Here is a 25,163-nt window from a genome sequence, read left to right on the forward strand (position 1 = left end):
TAGGGGTGGGTGGGGCATACAATCTATCAAAAGTCCTTGCCTTCATTTCTTAAAGAACTTACCTCAGTGTGTCTAAACACAGGACTAGTTCCCTGAATGGAGTTAATGGTCAAAGGCAATTCAAGTTTGCGCAAAATCTTGCACAGGTCATCATACACATTCATTATGGCCAGAGTGTGCTCCTCCCCTGTACCATAAGGTGGAAGATTGCCCTTGATATGTATAGGCACATGCAGCAAATCATCCAACTGGCCTCCAATATAATCCAGATTCTTCTTGCTCAATCCAAGGCATCTAAAAATATCAGAAATTAACTTTGATTATAGAAGTGACAGAGAATAATTTCAATGTGTAATTGTAAAATACATGTAATTTACCTTTGCATTATCTGGGCAGATCAATATTCCTTTGATACTAAATATGATGCAATGTAACATCCCATCTAAGCAAAGGGGAACTCATTTTTTTATAGTAAAATATGTTTCTTTGTAAATACTTACCCAATCAAAATACCTTAGGAGAACTACTACCTCACAAATCCAGCCCTTTCAGATAACACTTTTAGCTGAAATGATCTCCCACCTACATTACGGTCAGGCAGAGTGATCTCCCCCTGACATAGGGACTGGTGGCTAAATCCAAGATTGTCTCAGTTACTACCATAGCATAAGTCATGGAAGGCTGGTAGGGTTTATGTGTATTATAACTGGGTACGTATTTGCGAAGAAACATATGCTAGAACAAAAAGTTTATTCTTTAAATACATTACCCAATCATAATACCTTAGGAGAATAGATAAGAGGTGGTGGGAAGTATGTCTTGTTACCCCAGAGATCCTGTCCCCTAAGGTGTGCGAAACAGCTTCTAAGTAACCCTACTGGAGAAGACTCCAACTGAATGCGTACAGTTTCCCTACACCATAACCAATGGAAGTCGTGAAGCTGTCAAATGACCTGGAGAGGCAACCCGTTGATATAGATCCTGCCAAATCAACTTAATCCCTTTGGGATGAAAGATATATGAGGTAAAAACTGAGAATGTTGACTTATCTCCATCCCATGACTCAGATAACATCAGCTAGAGTACAGTTCTGGTCAAGGTGATTTTTGTGGCAACAGCTCTAACCTCATGAGCCAAAATGCACCACAAAAACATCTGAGTTGGAATTATTTCTCAATATGCATAGCGAATAACCCACTTAATCCAGGATGAAAGGGTGTGAGAGGCATAAATAAGCATGATTTCCCTTGATGCCACAGCTAGGTCTTTTAAGATGCCACTTCAAGGCTTGTACTGGATCCTGTAGGTGGCCTTCAGTGGAAGTATCCAGACTAAACAGTGATTTCAGTACAAAGGTCTGTTTACCCATGAACGGAAGCATGGCTACTGGGGACGAAAGCGGTAATTGTCATAAATGAAACTGACCCATCTTGTCAGAACTGCATGTAATTTAGGTCCCCCAGTAGGGAATGTATTTTGCTGATTCTGCCTGCCATCGATAATGTGATAAGGAAGCAGGTTTTTTATTAAAAGTGAGCCAAAGATGCCCCTGAAATAGGCTTGAATGTTGTTAATAAGGAAAGGTACTAACTTATACAGTATACGTTATTGTTTCTACTGTGTACATCAGTTTTAAATCTAGGGTCCAATAAGGCATGGTACTAATTAGTAAGGGGTAAATTAATAGCTTTTGCATTAATATGCCAGTCGCTGGATGTGTTGGAAGACTACTTTTGAACACAAACTCATCCCTGACCAGGGGTGGGGGAGATAATTTAAGGGGCCTACTACTAAACAATCACACTATATTGTCCATTCATATAAAAGAAAAACTTTTGTTCTAACTTTTATATATTCTCTGTAATGCACCAAAAGTGTTGAGCCACATGCTATTGGTGTGTGTGTGTGATTAGGATTTTTAACGTAGCTTTTACAATTTTTCAGTCATATCGCTACGATATCTGCGGTGTGGCAGTTTATAGTGATGTCTAGCACTGGGGCATCATGTTGCAGACACGTAGCATGATGTCCCACCCAGTCACATTACCGTGACATCAGACTGACTAGTCCTAACACTAACCTCTTAATGCTGAGCGCCAAGCAAGGCAGCTGTTAGAACCATTTTTGTAAGTCTTTGGTATGACTCGGCCGGGTTCGAACCAACAACCTCCTGCTTCCAAGGCGGACACTCTAACCACTAGGCCACTGGAGTGGTCACTTTTGTAAAAGCATATTAATATATGTAACGGAAGACAGTGGATTGACTGGTTGTAGTATAGTACAAGTGTTTTAAGTGTTATAAAGAAGTAATAAAAAACGTTTAATAGTATTGTGATATTGCATAATTATCATCGTAAGAAAAAAAGAAAAAAATTAAGTTTGTTTATCAGGATAGCTTTTACCTTTTGAAAAAAGTAGTTCATACAAGTGTGATTCTACAAGTAATTTATCAATAATTCATACACTTTTCACAAAACTCAAGCCATCTCTAAAAGATAATTCTAGTAAACTCCTTCAATGGTGTCAAATGGTGACTGATTGAATGTGGAGGCAATCTGCTGGGGTGTCATAGTCGTACCCTGACCGGTTCTGTTACTATTGTAACTCATCAGAGGGTAAAATTCTGGTTGATTCATATGTTCAACTAATCACTTTCTCATGTCAGTGAGAGGTTTATATACCCCTTTGTCACCAGGGTCATCAATGACGCTGGTGGAGCCAGTATTGCTACTAGTAAGGTCAAGTGACCATTGTTGCATCCGGGTTCCGAAATAAACCATTGTATCATAGTTGGGTTTGGGATACGTGGAGAAATATGATTTTTAAATGAGGGGTATGAATAAAGAAATGACTAGAATTTTTTTTAAAAGTTATTTACAGATACTATGTTCTCCATATTGCAGAGCCACAAAGTTAATTTCTGTAATGTAATACATAATACTACCATGATGTTGTCTAGATTATCAGTTGTGGTAAAGTCCACAGGCGTATCAAACTGATCATTGATTTTAAGTAAATGCGGAATTATCAGATTGTCAATAGGGTTGACATATCCTTAGTCTGTAATCCAATTGTAACATAATTCCATCGGGCTTGCTGTCATGTTCTATGTTAATCAAAAAAAATTGCCTTTATTTGTGATATGTTGGAGAGGACTCCAAACAATTGTTGGGGTCAGGAGGTCCTCATTTTGAAGGATTGTGTTCTATATTAATTTGGCTCACTAATCCCACATGAGCTAATTGGGCATGTTCATCTGATGGTACCATCCAATTCATTGTTTGGCTCCATACATTCTCACTCCTTTTGCAAAATATCTTTAAAAAGTCTTGGGTGTAAATTCCAGCTGGTACCAGTGAGCAATATTCATTAGTTATCCCATTTCTTCCCGATGTTTCCTTTTTTATTTTGTTAGAGTTCATAGACATAAAACACTTCAGTTTTCTCGTGGTGGAACCAATGTTCTTTTCTTTTGAAGATTTTTCTGCAAACACTGCACAATACTCTCGATCCCAATATATGTAATCTTGACATGTCATGCTTTGCTTCACAGTTAACACATTTGTAATACATTTTGCTATGTAGCAGTTGTGTAGCAGTTGCACGTTTGCTCAGCCCCAGTTAGTAAGTCGTGTATAAACTAAGGTATTATTACAAGCCATGTTTTGATGTCTAAATATTGCCGCAGGCTATAGTTAATCTCTTATGCAAGGTTACCGTGACGAGAGAGAAGACCCGGAATCTTGGATCTGCACAGGCGCTAGATTGAGTGACTTCCCACCTATGTGTTACAACTTAGTCCTAAGATCAAAGGAACCTGCATGGAAACAGGGCATGTTTTAAATCTATTCCCACATGGACAGACAGTGAGAAGGACATTGTCCGCTAAGTTTGATTGGATTGGGTCAAGTGACACCCAATCAAAATTGTTATAACAATTTTCGTCCAAATTATAACTTCTAACAAGTGAAAATTTTATGTTACTCAGAGGAAGCCACTCATAATTTGGCAGTAAAACTTTGAGAGATTCTAAGGAAAGACAAAGCTTCATAAAGGTCAGTAAGTTATTTGCTCGATTTTTGCAGAATATTACGGAATTGCAATTGTAATTATGTGTAGTATGGTATACTTAACTACTAGGATCATTTAGCATGTAGAATTACCTTTGTAGTGTTTAATTTACATGCATATTTGAGAAATGAGCTTAACCATTATGTAGAGAATTATGTAGATTGTTAGCTTGTGGTCAGAATTAATTCTTTCATTCGCTAACAGGTTACATCATAGTAAACTAGTGCATTTATTCATGTGATATGTTAGATTTTACACATGCTTGAATTGTGGATTTGGTAAAATGGTTTAAGTGTGAAAGATTAGTTAATATGGACGTATGCATATATCAGAGCATGGATATTTGAATATTTGGGTAGTTTGTATGAGTTGTAATGTAAAGAAATGGGTCTGATTATTGTGATATTGTTTAGCATAACGGGATTAGGAATATGCACTGTTGTGATGCAATTTATTGATGTTTCTATGAGAAGTAATTGATACCATGCTTCTATTACAACGTTCTTTTACCATACAAGAACGTATGAGTATTTCGATGTGAATGAATGCATGACCAAAAGAATTTAATAGCCGTTATCTGATGATTGGGTGTAGTGTGAGATGAGGGGGCAAAGGAAAATATTGTACCGTCCTTGTGTTTTCACAGGAAGCTTTTTGGGGGACAGAACTTCCGGTTCAGTTGAAACCCAAGTCTCTAAGAGGGAGATGGAAGTGAGACTAGCAGAGCAGTCAGAGTTGACAAGTCCAGTTGGTATAGAGTCAAGGAGGAGGAAAGGAGTTGAGGAGGAGAAAGTAGAAAAGGAAGAGGTGTATAGAGAAGTTGAGGAGGACAAGGAATTTGGAGAAGCCAGAAGGAAGTGGAGAAGGAATTGGAAAGAAGAATACACAGATGAGTAGAATACAAGGACAGGTGGAAAGCTATCTCACATTACTAACCAAATGATGGAATAGGCTATAACAGGGTCGAGCGGAAGGGGAGTACTTGGTAACTTGGTAAATTTTAATCATTTGATTATTGAACTGTCATTATATTGTTATTCATTGAATTTCATTTTATTCTGTATATTCAATCATTTAACCATTGGCACTGCTGAAAGGGGGCTCAGAGCTTTACATCTTTCACTAATTTAACCTCCTACCAAAATCAAGCCAGGGTGGGACTTCTGTAATAATTTAAATAGAACATTGGGAGCACCCCACCCCAACCATAACGCACCTACCACAGTGGTGGCATAATAACCCGTCACACCACAAGCAGTGATTGCATCATAATTTTTTATGCATACTAAAGTTTGGGCAGCGTTATCTCAGTATACTGCAGTGCAATATCAACTATCTTCTCATATGATAAGGGTAATTATTTCATCAAACATGCAATTAACAATCTCCGGCCAATTGTCAAATTGAGTCTACCAGAGATTTTTCAACATCAACTGATATTTGCACATAGGACTGGTCATAAAGTTAGTAACCATTTAATAAGAGCTAATTTTTCTAGCAAACACCCAGACCTATCAGGAAAAACATTCACAAAGTATTAGATTGAGAGACCATTAAATGCAGTTTCTCCAGGAAAATGGATAAATCGAAAATCTTTAGAAGCAGATTTACAAACCTCCAATATAAATCAAAGCTAAGAGGACAATGTATTACAAGTAATGTCATCTACTTACTCACCTGCACTAAATGTCGCAAACAATAACTAGTTGAGACCAAAAAGAACCAAGTGAGAATAAAAGAACACCTGAGGGATATCCATAATCATAAATATTCCCCATTGTCTAAGCATTCTAATTCACCTGACCACAACAAAGACGGTATTAAACAACAGACAGCTCTGGTGGCCTAGTGGTTAGAGTGCCTGCCTCGGATGCGGGAGGTCGTGGATTTCATCCTGACTAAGTCATATCAAAGACTTACAAAAATGGTACTAACAGCTGCCTCACTTGGTGCTCAGCATTAAGAGGTTAGCTATGGTAAAAATCCAAATCACACACACACACAATAAACATCAAGTAATAGAAATTATTAAATCTGATCCAGAGCTCTCCATATCCCTGCTGGTAGGGATTAACATCCTGTTTAAATGGGTGTGCAGGCATTTTTAACTTTCCTTTACTGATGTCAGACCATAAAGTATCAACTTTCTTCAAAATGTCATTTCTTAGGTATGTATTATTCTGCCATCAGAAATCTGAATATATACAGAAACATTGTGAGATTGCCTAAATAAATTTTTATCAAATGATTCTGTTTGAAATGAAAGGTAAAACAACTCACTGATTATGTAACAAACATTACACATTACTATCATGAACAATGTAATCAATAACATGCAAGTTAACTTACTTCTTTAGGACATATGCAACTATTTTGGAGCAGATGAGTCTTCTTGTGCTCATAGTTCCTCCAGTGGCCCAAAGCACCGCCTCACAGATGCTGCCATCTTGGAATCTGCGCAATTCACATTTTTCTCCCCAAAACTCTCTGAATTCAGCTGCCTGTAAAAAAGATTTTTATTTCATTTTCTTCCTGCAACAAACTTAGTGATGAATGATTGACAGATAAATCAGGCTGAGATGACTTCCTATATACACAAACTTTTATTATCAAAATCTATCTTCAAATTTTAAACAACATTGCAGCCGCATGTACTAACCTCACATGAAGAATACCTCCATCAGGCCTGGTGAGCTAAAACTGACTCAACATGTCAAGGGCTAAGATGTCTGCATGAAATAATTTGCTATGATTGCATTCTGCACTTTAAAAATTTCTCAGGAAGAAAATACCCATTTGTTTTATTCACAAACAACATCAAGTGTAGTTGCACCTTCTTTATCTGAATAGATTTGAATCTCAGTGATATTAGAAATGTGTCTTGTATATAATTATATGTATTTATAGATATCTCATTTTTATTAGAAATTTATCTTGCATACAGTTACGTATATCTGTAGATATTTGATAACCTAGATTAAACATTTAGAATGGGGCCCCGAGTGGCCGAGTGCTCTCCGTTATGGATCACTGCCATCTCACCTCTGTCTGCGTAGATTCAAGTCTCGGATTCAGCCAATGTGGGTATGTGAGAAAGACTGCCAATAGCTTCTCGAGGGTCGGTGGTTCTTTCCGGGGTTTTCCCGGGTTCTTCCTCCACCATTAATACTGGCCGCCATGTATAGCCTATCGTGTGCTGAAAAATGGCGTCAAACACTACAACAACAACAACACCACATTTAGAATCTGAATTAAAGAAAAGAATCCACAATACTGGATTTCACACAGTATGGATAAATGTAGAATTAATACTATTTCAACACCAAATTTTGTTGACATTGACTGAAGATCATGCCCACATTCAGTTACATGGTGCATCTAGATCCCACCCACATTCGGCTACATAGTGCATCTAGATCATGCCCACATTCAGTTACATGGTGCATCTAGATCCCGCCCACATTCAGTTACATGGTGCATCTAGATCGTGCCCACGTTCAGTTACATGGTGCATCTAGATCATGCCCACATTCAGTTACATGGTGCATCTAGATCACACCCACATTCAGTTACATGGTGCATCTAGATCACGCCCACATTCAGTTACATGGTGTATCTAGATCACGCCCACATTCAGTTACATGGTGCATCTAGATCACACCCACATTCAGTTACATGGTACATCTAAATCATGAAAAATCAGCGGTCTAGGAGAAGGATCCAAGTAAAGAAACTTTTGAGAGTTTTAGCGTTCTAGACTTTTATTAAAGCTAAAGATCCAAAGTTTTGAGACTTTAAGCATGAGCTTGGGCTACCTGGTCGAAACACTTCAAGAATATGAAGTCAGAATTGGGCTACCTGGTCAAACACTTCAAGAATATGAAATCAGAATTGGGCTACCTGGTCAAAACACTTCAAGAATATGAAGTCAGAATTGGGCTACCTGGTCGAAACACTTCAAGAATATGAAGTCAGAATTGGGCTACCTGGTCGAAACACTTCAAGAATATGAAGTCAGAATTGGGCTACCTGGTCAAAACACTTCAAGAAAATGAAGTCAGAATTGGGCTACCTGGTTGAAACACTTCAAGAATATGAAGTCAGAAATCAGACTGAAAGGAAAACATCACAATATGCATGTAAATTATATATGCAAAATCACTAAAAGTTGAATGATTGGATTAAAAAAAATAATAAGACTGACAAAAAGTTTACAGTCAATAGAAGAAAAAAACACAGACCAAGTTTTTCTACCCCACCTTTTAATGGGTGGAAGGTTTTTAATGCCTGTCTTTGATTCATGGATAGGAATACACGATCTTTATCACTATGATTCCTCCTACCAATAATTTAGTAACTAGTAAATTGTATGTACTTCAACTGACATGTATCTCAATCGAGTGGACTTGTGAGTGGAAGTACATCTTGATGGTTCAGAATTTGGATGTCTCCACAAAAATGTATGGGCACACAAAGCTTATGTACCTTTTTCTGCTGGATGTTTCCACAAAAGCTTAAGGCACACGGTGATTATGTCCCTTTTTCTATTGGATGTCTTCATGAAAGTATATGGCACACAGTGATTATGCCCCTTTTTCTATAGGACATCACCACAAAAGTGTATGGCCACCCAGTTATTATGTCCCTTTTTATATCGGATGTCTCCATGAAAGTGTATGGACACACAGTGATTATGCCCCTTTTTCTATAGGACATCTCCACAAAAGTCTATGGGTACTCAGTGATTATGCCCCTTTTTCTATAAGACATCTCCACAAAAGTGTATGGGCACCCAGTGATTATGCCTCTTTCTCTAACATAGTACCTAAAAGAGGTTTAGAGTCACCAACTATTGTTTATCTGTATCATGGTGAACATGATTCTGAAGCTGGGTTACACTACTACAGCTTGGTAATCATATCTAAGTTATTAACACCTGATGTTCTTCACCAACACCTGTAATTGGCAATGTTATATTTGCAAACTTACTTCTGCCAAGTCTGCTGAGGGTCCCTTGTCCAAGATGTTACTGGAATACTCAGGGTCCAACAACAGGCCGAAAGTAAGTCTGTCAGTGTTTGGTACCTTTGGGGGACTGGAAGTAACATACCACTACAACAGAACCACAAAATAATAATGCTTCAATTGGAAGAATATGTGACAAATCATTTCTACGAGTGGTATATTATCAAAAATTGATTATTAACACAAATTTTCACAAACATGATATCTATAATGAGAGGATACAATATGGTTCATAAAATGTACCTGGTGACTGAGACCCCACCCCCACTCCCCGGTCATGCATATATTACATTTCAAAATTTAACCAAAAACATGGATACTGTGGAATACTGTACAAAAGTAAATGCCTAAAACCTGAGGTAGCCAACTGGTGTAAACTGTAGGAATTTGAACTGCGATGCATTTTCTAATTTCTAAATTTCACATTACATTTGAACGCAGATGGTGTTCTGTAGATGAATGTTTAAAGTCAGCTCAAGGATTTATGTGAGATAGGTTCTAGTTGATATTATTATGCTTACCCTCAAACAAACCTCTTTCATTTTACGGCTTCACCATTGAAAAATAATATTGGAGCCTTTAAAATTCATGGATAATAGATAACTGATAACAATATTGCAGTTGTAGTTGTAGTAGTTGTTGTAGTAGGGCTTAACGCCATTTTTCAGCACGCGATTGGCTATACATGGTGGCCAGTATTAATGGTGGAGGAAGAACCTGGGAAAACCCCAGAAAGAACCACCGACCCACGAGAAGCTACTGGCAAGCTTTCTCACATACCCACATTAGCTGAATCTGAGACTTGAACCCACGTAGACAGAGGTGAGATGGCAGTGATCCGTAACGGTAAGCGCTTTAGACCACTCGGCCACTCGGGGCCCCTATATAATACAATATTGCAGTCACAAAGATTCTGCAATGTTAAAACATTTCTGGAACTCAAGGAATGAGATTTTAACTAAACAGCAAAATCAAAGTTTTTTTTTGTGTTTTGGCAAAAATATGATTTTGCAAATCTGTCATATTCTTCATTTTATCTGACAGTATCAGTGACATCACCGACTCATTTTAGTTTATACGCTAATGAAAAACCAACTACAGTACAACTTAACTGAAAAACCAGTGTCTTGATACACCAGCTTCTTATGCACTGATCAATATTTTGCCTATTTACTATTTCATTGCCTATTTACTATTTCATTTCCAGCAGTGTATCCCCTAGGGGTGCAAGACTGAGAGTAAAAAATCTCCTTGGTGTCAAAACTGGGGGTCAGACTGTGTTAAAAACAAACTTTGGTATCAAAACTGGGGGTCAAATAAAAAAATTGGGGGGCTCTGAAGCGCAAATGAGTGTAAAGGGAAACACTGTTTCTAGTGAACCATTTATTTCTTATCTACAAATTTTTCAATCTATTTCCATTTAAACATAACTAAGAACAATAGTAATAAATGAGGAAATATTTTTCTATGATCTATTTCCCTGTGTGGTTTAGCAAGGGTGACTTGTATCATAACTATGCTCAAAATGAATGAGTCTGAATTCAAGTACTCAAGTGAAACCAATGCTGTTTACAAAGAGGACAGTTCTTTTTGTCTGTAAGCTTTAGCTGATGGGTTAATAAGAACATTAATTTCATGTCGTTTTGGACAACAGGCCATACTATTTGCTGCTCATTGCTGTGGACAACTTGTTGTTCTACTGCCCATGACTTAAGGCCATATGCAACAAAATACCTGCCTGTCGACAGTACATCATGTGCTTTTACAATCCTATAAACCAAACAATCAACTGTTCCCTGCATAGATAAAAACTGTATATTGTCATACCTTGGGTGGTGGTATTAGCTTGTTCTGAAGAAGCTTGACCCGTTTTCCAAGGGCCTTTTGTAGGATTTTAAGGGTTGTGGGAAGGCAGGTTTGCACATAATCACCACAACTGTCTATCAGTTTCTCTGACAAGCCAAGTTGATCAAATGAGGAAATCAAGTCATCTGTACAATTCATGCTGCAACAAGAAATGATTAATAAGCGATGGCAAATAACTATTGATTTTCGATCATGTTTTTTCTAAATACAAAATATAATGGAAGACATTCATAATTAATGCAGATGCAAACTTTCATCTGTGCAAGCTTGTTGTTGTTGTTGTTGTTGGGTTTAACACCATTTCTCAGCCCACGATAGGTTAGACATGGATGCCAGTATTAATGGTGGAGGAAGAACATGAGAAAACCAAAAACAAACCCACAGACCAATGAGATGCTACTGGCAAACTTTCACACACACCAACATTGGCTGAATGCAAGACTCGGACCCACAAAGACAGAGATGAGAAGGCAGTGATCCGTAACAGAGAGTGCTTTACACCATTCGGACACTCAGGGCCCCTGTGCAAGCTTGTAAAGTTGAGTCCAGCAGAAAACAAGAAAGACACTGGTATGCCATGTCATAATGCACCAACTGGTCTGGGTCTATGTTGTTTGACCTACAGATTACTCCTAACAAACTATACAAACCCAGATCTGCCAGTACATTATGCAATGACAGATCCAGGTCTGTGCAGTTTGCATTTGGAATCAATGCATAAGCAAGCATACTAGGTGCTAGTACAATTTTAAAGAATTATGTAACCTCAGTATTTCTTCTTTATGAACAAAAGTATGTTTAAAATATCTGAATTATTTCAATTAAATCAGACAAAAATACCCTGAAGAAAGTATTTGTAGTATAATATGTTTCTTTGACAATACTTACCTGATCATAATACATAATGAGTCCTTCCACTACCTCAGAAGCCTATCCCTCCCAACTGAATAAGGATGTTAATATCTTTTGGCATGTAATAATAGTAAAAGTGTTCAGTGGCAGCTGTTTTACTGACATGGAAGTCAGATAAGAGTGGTCTCCACTTGATTTAGGGGATTGGCACCAAATCCCATTATTTGTCAGTTACAATAGGAGCAGAAATACATGCTCAAATACATTACCAGATCATAAAATGTTATATGAATAGGCACAAGGTGGAGGGAGTTACATCCCCTTACCTTGAGTTGACTGGCGTTGGTTTATTCTAACTTATGGAAGAAGACTATGACAAGATAACATCTGGTAACAATTTTATTTTTAGTCACAAACATGAAAAAAAGAGAAAATTTTCTCAATCTTATTTAATAAGTAAACACAGAAATCATGTTACACTATAGTAGTGGAATACACTGCTTTGGCATCAAAATCAAAATTCATTTAGACACTATTCTATATCTGAAATAACAATGAAAATGGCAAAATAACAGGAAATAGCTTGAAAGCGTCAGCTATATCAACAACCCTATTTGTTAATAACACTCAGGATTAATGTTCAAAGATCAGAAAACAAGTCCACAAACTGCTAAAAAAATATACACAATTATCAACGTAACAAACTGCCAATATCTTGCAGTAACTTTAAATAACAGTAGTGTATACAAATTTATATTTGCATGGGTCAGATTGATTTTAATAAATGCTGAGAGGTCATGCAGTGCAACAGCTTAAACTGGATATCATCTAGATTTTGAGTAACAACCTAGTAAAGGAGAGGGGAAACTAATCTGATTGGTTGGTTGATTGTGGATTTTACGGTATAACAGCACTTTACGGCTACTGTCCTCCAAAAATATAAAATATGTCATGTTTATATAAAACAGTTATTACCACCGATTGATAAAAGTACAAAAGACAACAAAATTTCTTCCCTATATCTACAAATATAAACATTTTTCTGGGAGAACTGGATTTGAAATGTTGTATTGTTCATTTGCTACTGTTAACATAATCAGTGAACATATCTGAAAGAGAAGTGTGATGGACAGAAACATGTGCCCACTACTGTCCCACCAAAACATATTCAGCAGAAAATAAGATTTTGCAAGTTAGTTTTTTTTCCGTTCGCAAAGAAATGAATGTAGCAAACAGTCTGAGATGGTACGGTGTAGCTGGGATAGAGAAACTGCCACAACTGGTAGTGTGTGTGAGCCATGATGTAGCTGGGCATGTGATGGGAAGGGTGGCCAAGTGCCAGTCTATGTCAAGTGCTATGTATTATGGAAAGGATGATCATCAAATCCAGTACCAGTTATCCAAGGTCAGTTCTCCTTAAGAACAACCAGTACTGGCGTGTATATGCAGTAAGGGGTACATCAGAGCTGGTCAACACATGCTGGTACTGAACCTGGAGCCTGTCCATTGTTGGTGTGATTGGAAGCGAGCCATTTGAGATATTTACCATCCAGGCAGTCATTGTTGGATCATCATTTTCAAACTCTTGTTGTTGTTGGGTTTAACGCCATTTTTTAGCACATGCTAGGCTATACATGGTGGACAATATTAATGGTGGAGAAAGAATCTGGGAAAAACCCAGAAAGAACCACTGACCCACTCGGGTCCCTTCAAACTCTTGTACTGGCTTGGGAAATTTTTTTCATTAAAATCATCACCATACTATCCTCCAACCAGAGCATAAAAAATTCACAAATGTGGCCTGATAGGTCATGCACGCGGGCTTATTTGTCTTTGACGGCTTAACATTTTTGCAACCTGTGAACCCGATTGTCTATTGTTACTTGTAATTAAAACAATATAATGACTTATATAGGAAAGGTCAGTCAAGCATTGTACCAGGATTAAAGTTATGTGAAGACTAAGAAATAAAATAAATGCTAGAGAGGTTCACAAGTATGATCTTAAATTTGAGACTAAATGACCATTTATTTGAAACAAGCTGCAATAAGGTCAAGTGTCAAATACAATGTACTAAAAATTTGTTGAAATCTGTGAGGCCTCCAAATGAGTGTGCTGACAAGACCGGAGTGGATGCAGTAACTGCAAATGACAGGATCTAGCACCAATCCTTCTGTTCAGGAGGAGACCACTCTTGTCTGATGACATTTTAGCACTTCAGTATTAAACAAAGCAAAATGATGCTTTTAACGTCTTTGTTCACTTAGAAAAGCTTGATTCACAAGGTAGTTCATCATCATCAGATAATGTACTTAAGAACCTGGTTCATAAATACTGAAAGATTTCATTTTCATGCAGGACTCCATGCTTTAAGGCATCAACATAAAATGAAATAAAATTGATATATTTAACACAGTAAATAAAAACCACAAGCATTGTACACATTGGAGTTTGAATGACACATTAATGAAATTGACATTAAAATGCTACATTATTATCTGATATTCAATAATTACACTTAAAACAGATCGGACTTTCATTAGGCATATAAACGATGTCACCAAAAATGAAGAGAAATGAAATGAACTTACTGAAACATATGGTCAAACTTCAAATGAAATGGAACAGGTTTCATGAAGAGCGATTCAAAACTATCCAAATCTATTCTCTCAAGCATCTCTATGGCTAGCTCTGCCTCATGTCTCACCTGAAAATTAAGTGTTTGTCTTAATTTTGTATGAAACATAGCAAAACAATCGATTAGAATAATTCCACAAGGTCCATTATTTTCAAGACAAACTGATCATTTAATCATCATACCCATAATTAGCAATGATTTATTTCTGCAAATCGCTGACAAAATTTATTACGTATACCTCCAAACAATCAATTTATCTACACTTAGCAACAACAACAAAAACAGTTAAAGTTTGTTACAAATGAAACTACATTGCAAGTCAAGTGCTGCCAAAAATATGTCTCCAGTATGTAATAAAGTTTAAATATAATACAAATGTGAGCAAAGAATATAAAAAAAACTCTAAAAAGATACTGTTTCATATTTACTGGTTGCAAAACAATATTCTAACAAAGAAAGATATTACATTATTCACCATGATTAATATTATCCAGCCTTTATATTATTCCTAGATAAACTTTTCAGAAGTAATGAAAAGAGCCAGTAAAAAAGCCAGTTTGTTATGCAATCAGTAAAGTGATTTCAAGACCCCCACCCCAATGTGCATAGCATTATAAAAGTGAGTTTTCTATTGGTAAATTGTGGTCATGTGTGTACGGTGTAAATTGTATTCAACCTTTTCTGACAGCAAGCATAAAAGACTAGTTGATTCAACTGCATAGACACAGATCTACCTTCACATAATGCACAGGCAGATCTGGGTCTGTACAGTTTGTTAGAAGTAATCAGCAGAACAAACAACAGAGACTCCGATCTGCAAGCACATTGGACTACAGCAGATCAGGATCTTTGTTGTTTGCCGTTTGACTCTAGTTTTAAGTGAGTACATAAATTATATATATATATATATATATATACTGTCGGACTAGTAACTTTCATAATGTTAATAGACCGATAGGCTAGTAAGTTTCGGTTGTCAACAGTCAGCGTTTGTTTATGCCATTCCCTAATAAAGATTTGACTTCAGCAGATGTTCTGTAGAATCAAAGCAGTGACCACTGTAAACACAGTCGTAAAATATTAGCAAGAGAAGATGAAGTCAATTTCTGCCTCGGAAAGGTGAGTTTCTATAAGAAGAAACCATCCGATTTTGTGCATTTCGCTTAACAGCGCCAATTATGGTCCCGTCATTAACAATGGAAATTTGGTAATTGATCCTAATTAATTTTATAACGAATTAAATGAAAAATGACGTGGTATCACACTTTATTCACTCGACAACAGTAACAAACTACAAAGCGGTATACCACACAAAAGAACATGGCAAAAACTATTCAAAGAAATTAGTTCTCATGTTAGTTTAAGGTTGTTTTTTTTGGTTTTTTTTGGGCTCGGTAGCCAAATGCTCCAAAAGTCACAAACGAGAAACTGCATACTGACACATCCGTTCCATACAACTACTTTTTCTATAATGATAAGAATAGTTTTTGTATTTTGTCCCTTACAAAAATGAAAAAACAACTGAATACACGTGGAGATATCCAAGCAGAATGCCGCACATTTGTTGCGAATTAAAATCTCTGAGCATTGGCATCTATGATTTGAAAATTTTCCGCCTTATTATTAATTTGAACAATACATTGAGGTCCAATTAATTAGGAACAATTACCAAACTTACGCTATTAAAGATGAGACCGTAATTGGAGCGTTGAAATACGAGCTGAGTAAGATAATTCTTTTGATGGGACCACACCTTTTCCAAGTGAAACTAACATTATCTCCTCATGCTAATATTTTATAACAGTGTTTACAATAGCCACTGTTTTGATCCTGCAGAACATTTCACTGCAATAAAGTCTTTATTAAAGAGAGGCCATTTAATTGTAGGAGAGGGGGGGCAAAGGCATGTATTTTGAAACGTGTTTCTTGCTCTGACTTTCTGATATAAAGGACAATGTGCCACTCCGTTTCTTACTTTAAATAATTTGTATCAGCTATACTGTAACATCTCATATTTTAACACAAGGCACAATTCCCTCCTAATACAGACAAAATGTGGCATTTAATAGATGGTGTTCAGCCACCGGAAAAATGCAAAAGTTGAATGAAAATGACATAAAAGACAGGAATAGTTCTTATGATAGTTGAAGTCATAATCGAACATTTCAGAAGACATGGACAAAAGACAAGGAATGGCTGAATTATGATGAGGAAAAGAACGTTATGCGGTGTAAATGGTGTACGGAAATCTCAAAAACAAACACAGAGAAAACATCCAGTTTTGTTAGAGGTTGTTCGAAATTTAAAACTGAATCGGTAAACATACATGAAAGCTGTGGGCAACACAAAAAGCGTTCAGAAAGAAAAGCAGCCATGCAGATACAACCAGAAGAATCGACCGCTGGTAAGATCTTGGAAAGTTTAAATCGGAATGTGTTTGACCGGCGCGTTAATTTGTTTAGAAATGCACATGCTATCATAAAGAACATAAGACCCTTCACTGATTTTGTATGGATGTGTCAGCTGGATGAGATGAAAGTAGTTGATGTTGGAGAGACTTACAGGAATGATAAACAGGTTGTTACATTTACTCACTACATGGCTGAAAGTGAAAGGCAGAAATTTTTCAAAGGTGTGAAAAAAGCAAGGTTTCTTTCAGTAGTGTGTGACAGTTGTACTGACAGTTCAATTCAGAAGGAGGAAATTGTATATTTAAGAATTTGCAAAGGAGGAAAGATTAAACCATTGTTCTTAGCAATTGATAATGTAGCAACGCCAGAAGTGATCCTGAAGGTGATCACCGCTGCACTGCAATGTTTTAGGAAGATGGGTAAGGAGACCTGAAAAAGCCCAATATGGACCCCGAGTGCAGGTGGAGGACGAGAAAGGACACCTGGATCCCTTTCTGGAATTAGATCTAGATTATCTTGAGAAACAAAAAATGTGAATTGACTGATTGATGATTTGAAGCAGGATTTATACTTCTGTACTTCTTCATTTCATATGATAATGCTATTTATGAAATAAAATTGTTGTTAATCTCAATACAAGTGTGTGACATTGTTTTGTGGCCAGGACTAGTAAAGATTTGGCAGGACTAGTAAATTTCTCAGTATCCTAGTCCTTCTGGCTACAAAGAAATTTGTGTTAAATTCGAGCCCTGTGTACACTCTAGGTCTATTGTCAGATTTTGGTGTGTGACCACATGTTCCCCAAAACTAAGAGTCCTCTATATAGAAGACTGTAGACAAATTTAAAAACTTCAGATTCCAGTACAAGAACATGGAGGTTCTGGAAAAAGGTGGTCTTGCTGCTGAGAGGTATATATTGGGACAATTCCTTAGACATATGCTTCTTGGATGATAAAACCTGCAAATGTTGCTCAGAATACTTACTCTTTGAAAGGTACTGCTGTTTACTGAATAGCAGATATTTAAGAATCCAGATCTGTCCACAAACACGACATCAAAGTTGTCATGGAAATCAGACATCGTAGGAGTATGGGGATGGCTTTCAGGTGCTTGTAATGAAATTCCTTCAGTGGTCCAGTCTGATTTGGCTGGAAAATGTAAAAGTATTAGTAAGTTTAGTTTCTTTGTCAATACTTACCTGATAACAATAATGTTAGTAAAAAAGTTCTGTTACCAATCCAGTCCAGCAGGAATGATGAAAAGTGTCTTTTACACCTATATACCACAAATAAAAAGATAAAAAAAATTGAATCCATTACCTCTTATCACTGCTAGATGGCCACCTAACAACCAGATGTTTACAAGTTTAAGCTGAGTGATACATTAACAAAAGTGCTCATATTTACAGAATATTCTCAGAGAAACATAATTTACTACAAAAATTTACTTTCTCCACTGAATGTCCCCCGATCACATTAACATTTGGATAATAGGCACCCAAGCTCTACCAGTGGCATTGCTCATGTGAAGAATGTCTGGATTTTCTAAACTGCTTCCCTAGCATAAGAACACTGATGAGAAGAAAAGAATATTTTCCTCTTGCAAAAAAAAATAATTTTAAAAAACAGGCAAAGCCCATAAAAGTGCTTCACCCATGCCCATGAGGAGGTTGTGCTGACATCAACTGGGTCTGGAGGTCATCTCTCCTTAAAATTTCCTGGGTCATTGATCTTGTCAATCAGATGACTGGAGATCTCTTTGATCTTCACCGACTGCAGCAGTAAATATAAGGTGGCTGCTCATCCTCATCTTCCACATCTACCAAAAACCATATACATACTGCTCACAGTGGCGTACACTGAGCCAAAACCTTTATCTTATAGGCATGGCTCAGAGCAGTAGACACACAGGGTGGTAAAATCATCTAAATGATTTCAATGGCTGCTTACAACCTGAATTGTGTATGCTCTATGGTGGGGTTGGAGTAATCTAACTGATCAAGGTTATCCTCACACTCAGTGTGTGGGGTTGTCCTGTCAGGAATTGCTTCACTGTCCATAGAAATCATACCTAGCAGCATGGATAAAGCAATGGCATCATACCTGTGTGCAACAATGTATTTACTTATAGATTTAATATTGTCATAAATTTACCTGAGGAAACAAAATCATTAAGACTTATAGAGTTAAATGTATATCATAAATTGATCAGTGGAAACAAGATCATCAAGACTTACATAACAAAATGTTATCTGAAAATTTATCAATGGAAACAAGATCATTAAAACTCTGAGTTAAATGTATCTAAATTTACAAGTGGAAATGAGATCATTAAGGCTTACAGAGTTAAATGTATTTAAATTTACCAACAAAAGTAGATTTGGATTATAGAGTCAAATGTATCTAAATTTACCAGTGGAAACAAGATCATTAAGACTTACAGGATTAAAAGTATTTCAATTTACCAATCGAAACAAGATCATTAAGGCCTACAGGGTTAAATGTATCTAAATTTACCAATCGAAACAAGATCATTAAGGCCTACAGGGTTAAATGTATCTAAATTTACCAATCGAAACAAGATCATTAAGGCCTACAGGGTTAAATGTATCTAAATTTACCAATGGAAACATTATCATTAAGGCTTACAGAGTTAAATGTATCTAAATTTACAAGCAGAAACATTATCATTAAGGCCTACAGGGTTAAATGTATCTAAATTTACCAATGGAAACAAGATCATTAAGGCCTGCAGGGTTAAATGTATCTAAATTTACCAGTGGAAACAAGATCATTTTGACTTACAGGGTTAAATGTATCTAAATTTACCAGTGGAAACAAGATCATTTTGACTTACAGGGTTAAATGTATCTAAATTTACCAGTGGAAACAAGATCATTTTGACTTACAGGGTTAAATGTATCTAAATTTACCAATGGAAACAAGATCATTAAGGCCTACAGGGTTAAATGTATCTAAATTTACCAATGGAAACAATATCATTAAGACTTACAGAGATTTATAAGAGTATTCCTCACGACCTGGTAGCTGCTCATCAGAATATTCAATTTTCTCTGGGACAGCAGGTATGTCACATACATACTCATAATAAAGCCACTGAATCCACCATAACCCTATGGATGAAAGACATGTCTTAATTGCACATAAATCATATGTTTCATACTGTAAAACCAAATATATTCTTAAACATTCTACCCATGGCAATTTAGTTACTAATGCTGCATTCTGTTTATCAGTGGAAGCAATTTAAAATCTAAAATCTTTAAATATGCAATCAAAATAACAATCTGAGGAATACCCACAATGATTTGAAGGCCAGATCCAACTGCAAACAACAGATATCCCAATTTTATTTTACATAGTCAGGGTCTATGTTGTTTGTTCTACTGACTGCTAATAAAAACTGCAAAGACAATGATCTGCAGATACATTTTGCAATAGCTGTTCTTGGTCTATGTGTTTTGCAGTTGGACTCATCTTAAAAGTGAGAACATATGGTTAATGTTTATCATGTTAAATTTGGTACTTAAAGTTAACTTTAAAGATTTCATTGGATCAATGTGAGTGTTTGAATACATGTCTAGCGATTTCATTGGATCCATCTGATTTCTGAATACTGTGATTTCACTGGATCAATATGAATGTTTGAATACATGTCTAGTGATCTCATTGGATCAGTCTGTATTGGTGTCACTCGACCGAAAAATGCTTACAGCTTCAAAATAAACCAAAGCATAAGTTTTCTGTATATAAGCCAAAGACGCTTAAAAAGTTCACTAGTCTTAGGGAAACTTAAAGGCCATGCACTGCACACACACACACACCCTCTCCACCTGCCCTCACCATGCCAGAGAGTTGAAATGCACACGATGCCTACCAATGAATAAAAGAAGTTTGTTAAAAAATATTTGAAAATTTAATGTCATTGTATTTTCAATTTCTGGATGTTTGACCTCCGACACTTTAAGAAACACAGGCCCAAAAAAAACATAACCCTCTCACAGATGAGTACAATGCATGGGTTATGTAGCAAATTTGGCTACACCCAACAATACTGGGGGAAACAAGAATTAGAAACATACTGACATAAACACAGGCAGATGGTATCACAACATTCCCGCTAAAGCAAGGTAAAACAAATGTCACCAATTTCAGCACAATACAAATGCAGATATGACTTTTTCTCAAAATTAAAATTACAAGGTCAAGTCAGTGCAACAATATAACAAACATTGCTAGTATTTTACAAGTACATGCCTCAGCTACAAAAAATGTCCCCAATTTAGCCCGCAACTAATGGGAAGGCTGTTTGATATACACTTTATTCACTGACAGATCAATATGAAAATTTATATGTACTAATTCATGAAATGTTTAAAATTAATGTTATTAGTCAATGAAATTATGATAATTTTCATTTAAGGAAAAATAAAGTTGCATAGGTATATAGATCCATACATAATCTAACTCCCTCTGTCGAAGCCAGACTTTCAACAATGTTTTTCCTTCTTTCACTCCTGAAGAGCCTTCCTGTTGCTGCAGCAGAAATTCCTGATTGATTCTCATGGTAAGGTCTTCAAGAACAGTACTGTTGTAAAATGGAGTTGACGGCTGATTTTCTACAAGAAAATAATTGCAAACTTGATGTCTGTTGATTTGTCAACTATAACTGATACTTAAGATTAATAAATATGAACTGAAAAGTTTCAGCTTTGCTACAAGAAAAGGCTATTTCGCGACAAAAATGGAGGAAGGATGATGCAGGCAATAAAGAGTTGATGAAATCATAACAAATTAAACTTTCACAAAAAGAGATCTCTTTTCTGTTCAGCCTACTTTTCAATTACCTAGAAAATACATAATAAAGTAAAAAGTGTTAATACTCAGCATAATCTAAAACCTTTACATGGAGCATAATCTTGTAATGATACACACAGACAAATATAAAAGTAATGCCTGACTTAGTCTAGGATGAAGGTGGGCATACAGACAGACAAATATACACATATACAATAAAATGATTGCTAAGTCAAGCTTCTGCCAAGGCAGGCACAGTAAAAATGACCCATATCTTTCTTCATGTCTTCAAGATAGACATCACCTGCAATGGTATACAAATTCATCACCCATAATGGCACACGAAGTGACTGACATAACCTGTAACAGTATTATGGCACACAAAGTGTCTGACATAACCTGTAACAGTATTATGGCATACAAAGTGTCTGACACATCTGGTAGTGGCCTACAAAGAAAATGACATCACCTGTAAATGCACACAATGTGACCCTGATCACCTGTAATGACAAAGTGACTTACATGTAATGGCATAGAGCGACAAACATGTAAAATAACAGTGTGTACATCATGATCACTATGAAACCATAAAATCAGACCATGATTAGTACCAAAGTGTATGACCAGACAGTGTATATCACAATTACAATCATAAGAATCAATAGTATAATCAATATAAATTCAGCAACAATTTCAAATATCAAATAAACTTCCTTCCTACTGAGCATTATAAATACCGGATATTAAAGAAACCTGATTAATGATAAGGGAAGGCTGTTGCATTACATTCTCCCCACAATTCAGTATTGGAATCAAAACAGAAAAAAGACTGTTTCACAAAGTTACACTTGTATAACATTCTTCTCAATGTACACAGTAATCCACACAAGATATTAAAATCCAGCCACAAAATAAATGCATTCAGATTTTTTTTGTCTTCTTAGTCTAAAAAATTTGTCGAATCAGGTGGTTAGTTAGCTGTCTATTGACTATATAGTTCACTTTTATGCTTTTTGCTGTGTATAACACATACCTTTTTATTTTCTTATTTTGCGTAAGGGCTGCACGTTTTAAAGATGAAAGGATAAAGGCATTATAGCCACCTAATTGTCACATTCACTCCATGTCAATTATTTGAACTAAATTGTTAATCAGAACTGACATTATTAAAGAAATAAAGAATGCATAGAAATTCCGACAGTTTTGTTCTTTGACTGCTTATGCTAATAAACCTGTTTCATTTCACATGTGTAGCATTTGGTTCTGTCTATAATGGAAACACATGCATAACAAATGGCAAGTTATTATTGTAAAGCTTGCAAAGTACAACTTTGCAGTGGAAAAAATCTGATTACTGTACTGTAAATTTCAGTATTCAATAAATTTTTCTGTAATGCATTTATTCTTAAACTATTTTTAGAAGAACTGAGATATATAGTATCTAGAACTCAAGCAGTCTTAATGATCCCATCTGAGATATAATTTTTAGAACTCAAGCAGTCTTAATGTTCCCATTTGAGATATAATATTTAGAACTCAAGCAGTCTTAATGTTCCCATTTTGAGATATAATATTTAGAACTCAAGCAGTCTTAATGTTCCCATCTGAGATATAATATATTGAACTCAAGCAGTCTTAATGTTCCCATTTGAGATATAATATTTAGAATGCAAGCAGTCTTAATGTTCTCATTTGAGATATAATAACATAATATTTAGAACTCAAGTAGTCTTAATGTTCTCATCTGAGATATAATATTTAGAACTCAAGCAGTCTTAATGTTCCCATTTGAGATATAATATTTAGAACTCAAGCAGTCTTAATGTTCCCATTTTGAGATATAATATTTAGAACTCAAGCAGTCTTAATGTTCCCATCTGAGATATAATATATTGAATTCAAGCAGTCTTAATGTTCCCATTTGAGATATAATATTTAGAACTCAAGCAGTCTTAATGTTCCCATTTGAGACACATTTAGGAGATATTTTTTATAACTGTGGTTTGTTTGTTGCAGTAACAATGACACATATTGTGAACAAAAATAATAAATGAATGTATGAAATTGGCTAAATTAGTTTTTTGTTCTTTGGAAAATAAATCTGGTTCTTAGTTTTATATCTCATCTTACATCATAGTACTATATATGTTATTTCTTTAAGATTATATAGTGATCAATGCCTTATTTATTCTGTGTGGTCTTTTCACAATAATCAACAGCAAGTAATGCTTTTGATGTGCTATGCATAGCTACATAGCTTTGTCAAGTAAATCTGCTATTCATTTAATTTTCTATGGAAAATAACATTTGGTTCTTTGTTTTATTTTTACCTTAAAGCACAGTATCTGATACATCATTACAATGAGCAATTTTTACCTCATTCAGCGAGGTGTTTTTAAATGTAACCTTTGATGCACCCAACATAATTACAATGCATTATCTTAGGGGTTTATTGATTTTTTCAGAGTATATTGTGGTATGAACTGGCAGTTGCCAACTAACACATCTTACATAATACTCAAGTTTATACCACAATAAACTCAGAAAAAAATAACGTTAAATTCTTATAATTGCAATTATTTATAATTTTATTTAATTTTTGCTATTTTGTATTTTTTTAAAGATATTTACTATCAGTTTTAGAGCCTGTTTAAGTGTATGAATTCTTGCTGAGGCATCTGCTACGTAGCTATTTAAATCAATTGATTCAGTTTTTTAAATAAAATATAAACCCACCATTTTTATATCATTGAAAGGCATGCAGAGTGTATGCCTTCCAGTTCAGTGTTTACGTTAGTTACTTTGCATCTGACTCTATTTATAGCAGTTAGTATAATGTATTTCTCCATAGTTTATACAGAAATAAACCCAGTTGGGTCTGATCACATGACTGTTCTTACCAATGGAAATCTTCATTTTTTTATCAACTGATGCAACCGCAATTAATTGGTAAATATATCCTGGATACAGAAATATATTTTAGATGTGTCGTGATAGTCTAGATAAATATAAACACTGAATCTGAACTATCATGTAGCATATCGTGTTCAATCCTGAATCAGAGCAAATATAACCAATGGATCACACGGGTCATGTAAAAACCTGTGCACTGCAGAAGACAAGCTAACTATCACTGCCTATGAACAAGACAAGCTAACCATCACTGTCTATGAACAAGACAAGCTAACCAACACTGCCTATGAACAAGACAAGCTAACCATCACTGCCTATGAACAAGACAAGCTAACCATCACTGCCTATGAACAAGACAAGCTAACCATCACTGCCTATGAACAAGACAAGCTAACCATCACTGCCTATGAACAAGACAAGCTAACCATTGCTGCCTATGAACAAGACAAGCTAACCATCACTGCCTATGAACAAGGCAAGCTAACCATTGCTGCCTATGAACAAGACAAGCTAACCATTGCTGCCTATGAACAAGACAAGCTAACCATCACTGCCTATGAACAAGACAAG

At 35.9% G+C, this 25,163-nt stretch overlaps 1 protein-coding gene across 1 annotated transcript in view; it reads right to left on the bottom strand.

The window, feature by feature from the left end:
• LOC149802008 (nucleolar protein 6-like) overlaps positions 1-25,163 on the bottom strand; it is an 80,101-nt gene that overhangs the window by 35,005 nt on the left and 19,933 nt on the right. The window contains exons 7-14 of the mRNA XM_089956408.1: positions 21,342-21,502; positions 19,876-19,996; positions 17,848-18,011; positions 14,406-14,521; positions 10,924-11,101; positions 9,061-9,183; positions 6,421-6,572; positions 63-294 (exon numbers count right to left, since the gene is read on the bottom strand). Of these exons, the coding sequence (XP_089812534.1) occupies positions 63-294; positions 6,421-6,572; positions 9,061-9,183; positions 10,924-11,101; positions 14,406-14,521; positions 17,848-18,011; positions 19,876-19,996; positions 21,342-21,502 (1,247 nt within the window). The remainder of the gene's footprint in view (positions 1-62; positions 295-6,420; positions 6,573-9,060; positions 9,184-10,923; positions 11,102-14,405; positions 14,522-17,847; positions 18,012-19,875; positions 19,997-21,341; positions 21,503-25,163) is intronic.

Source organism: Sinohyriopsis cumingii, chromosome 4 (genome assembly GCF_028554795.1).
Source record: "Sinohyriopsis cumingii isolate HCF-2022 chromosome 4, ASM2855479v2, whole genome shotgun sequence".
Taxonomy (NCBI): Eukaryota; Metazoa; Mollusca; class Bivalvia; order Unionida; family Unionidae; genus Sinohyriopsis; species Sinohyriopsis cumingii.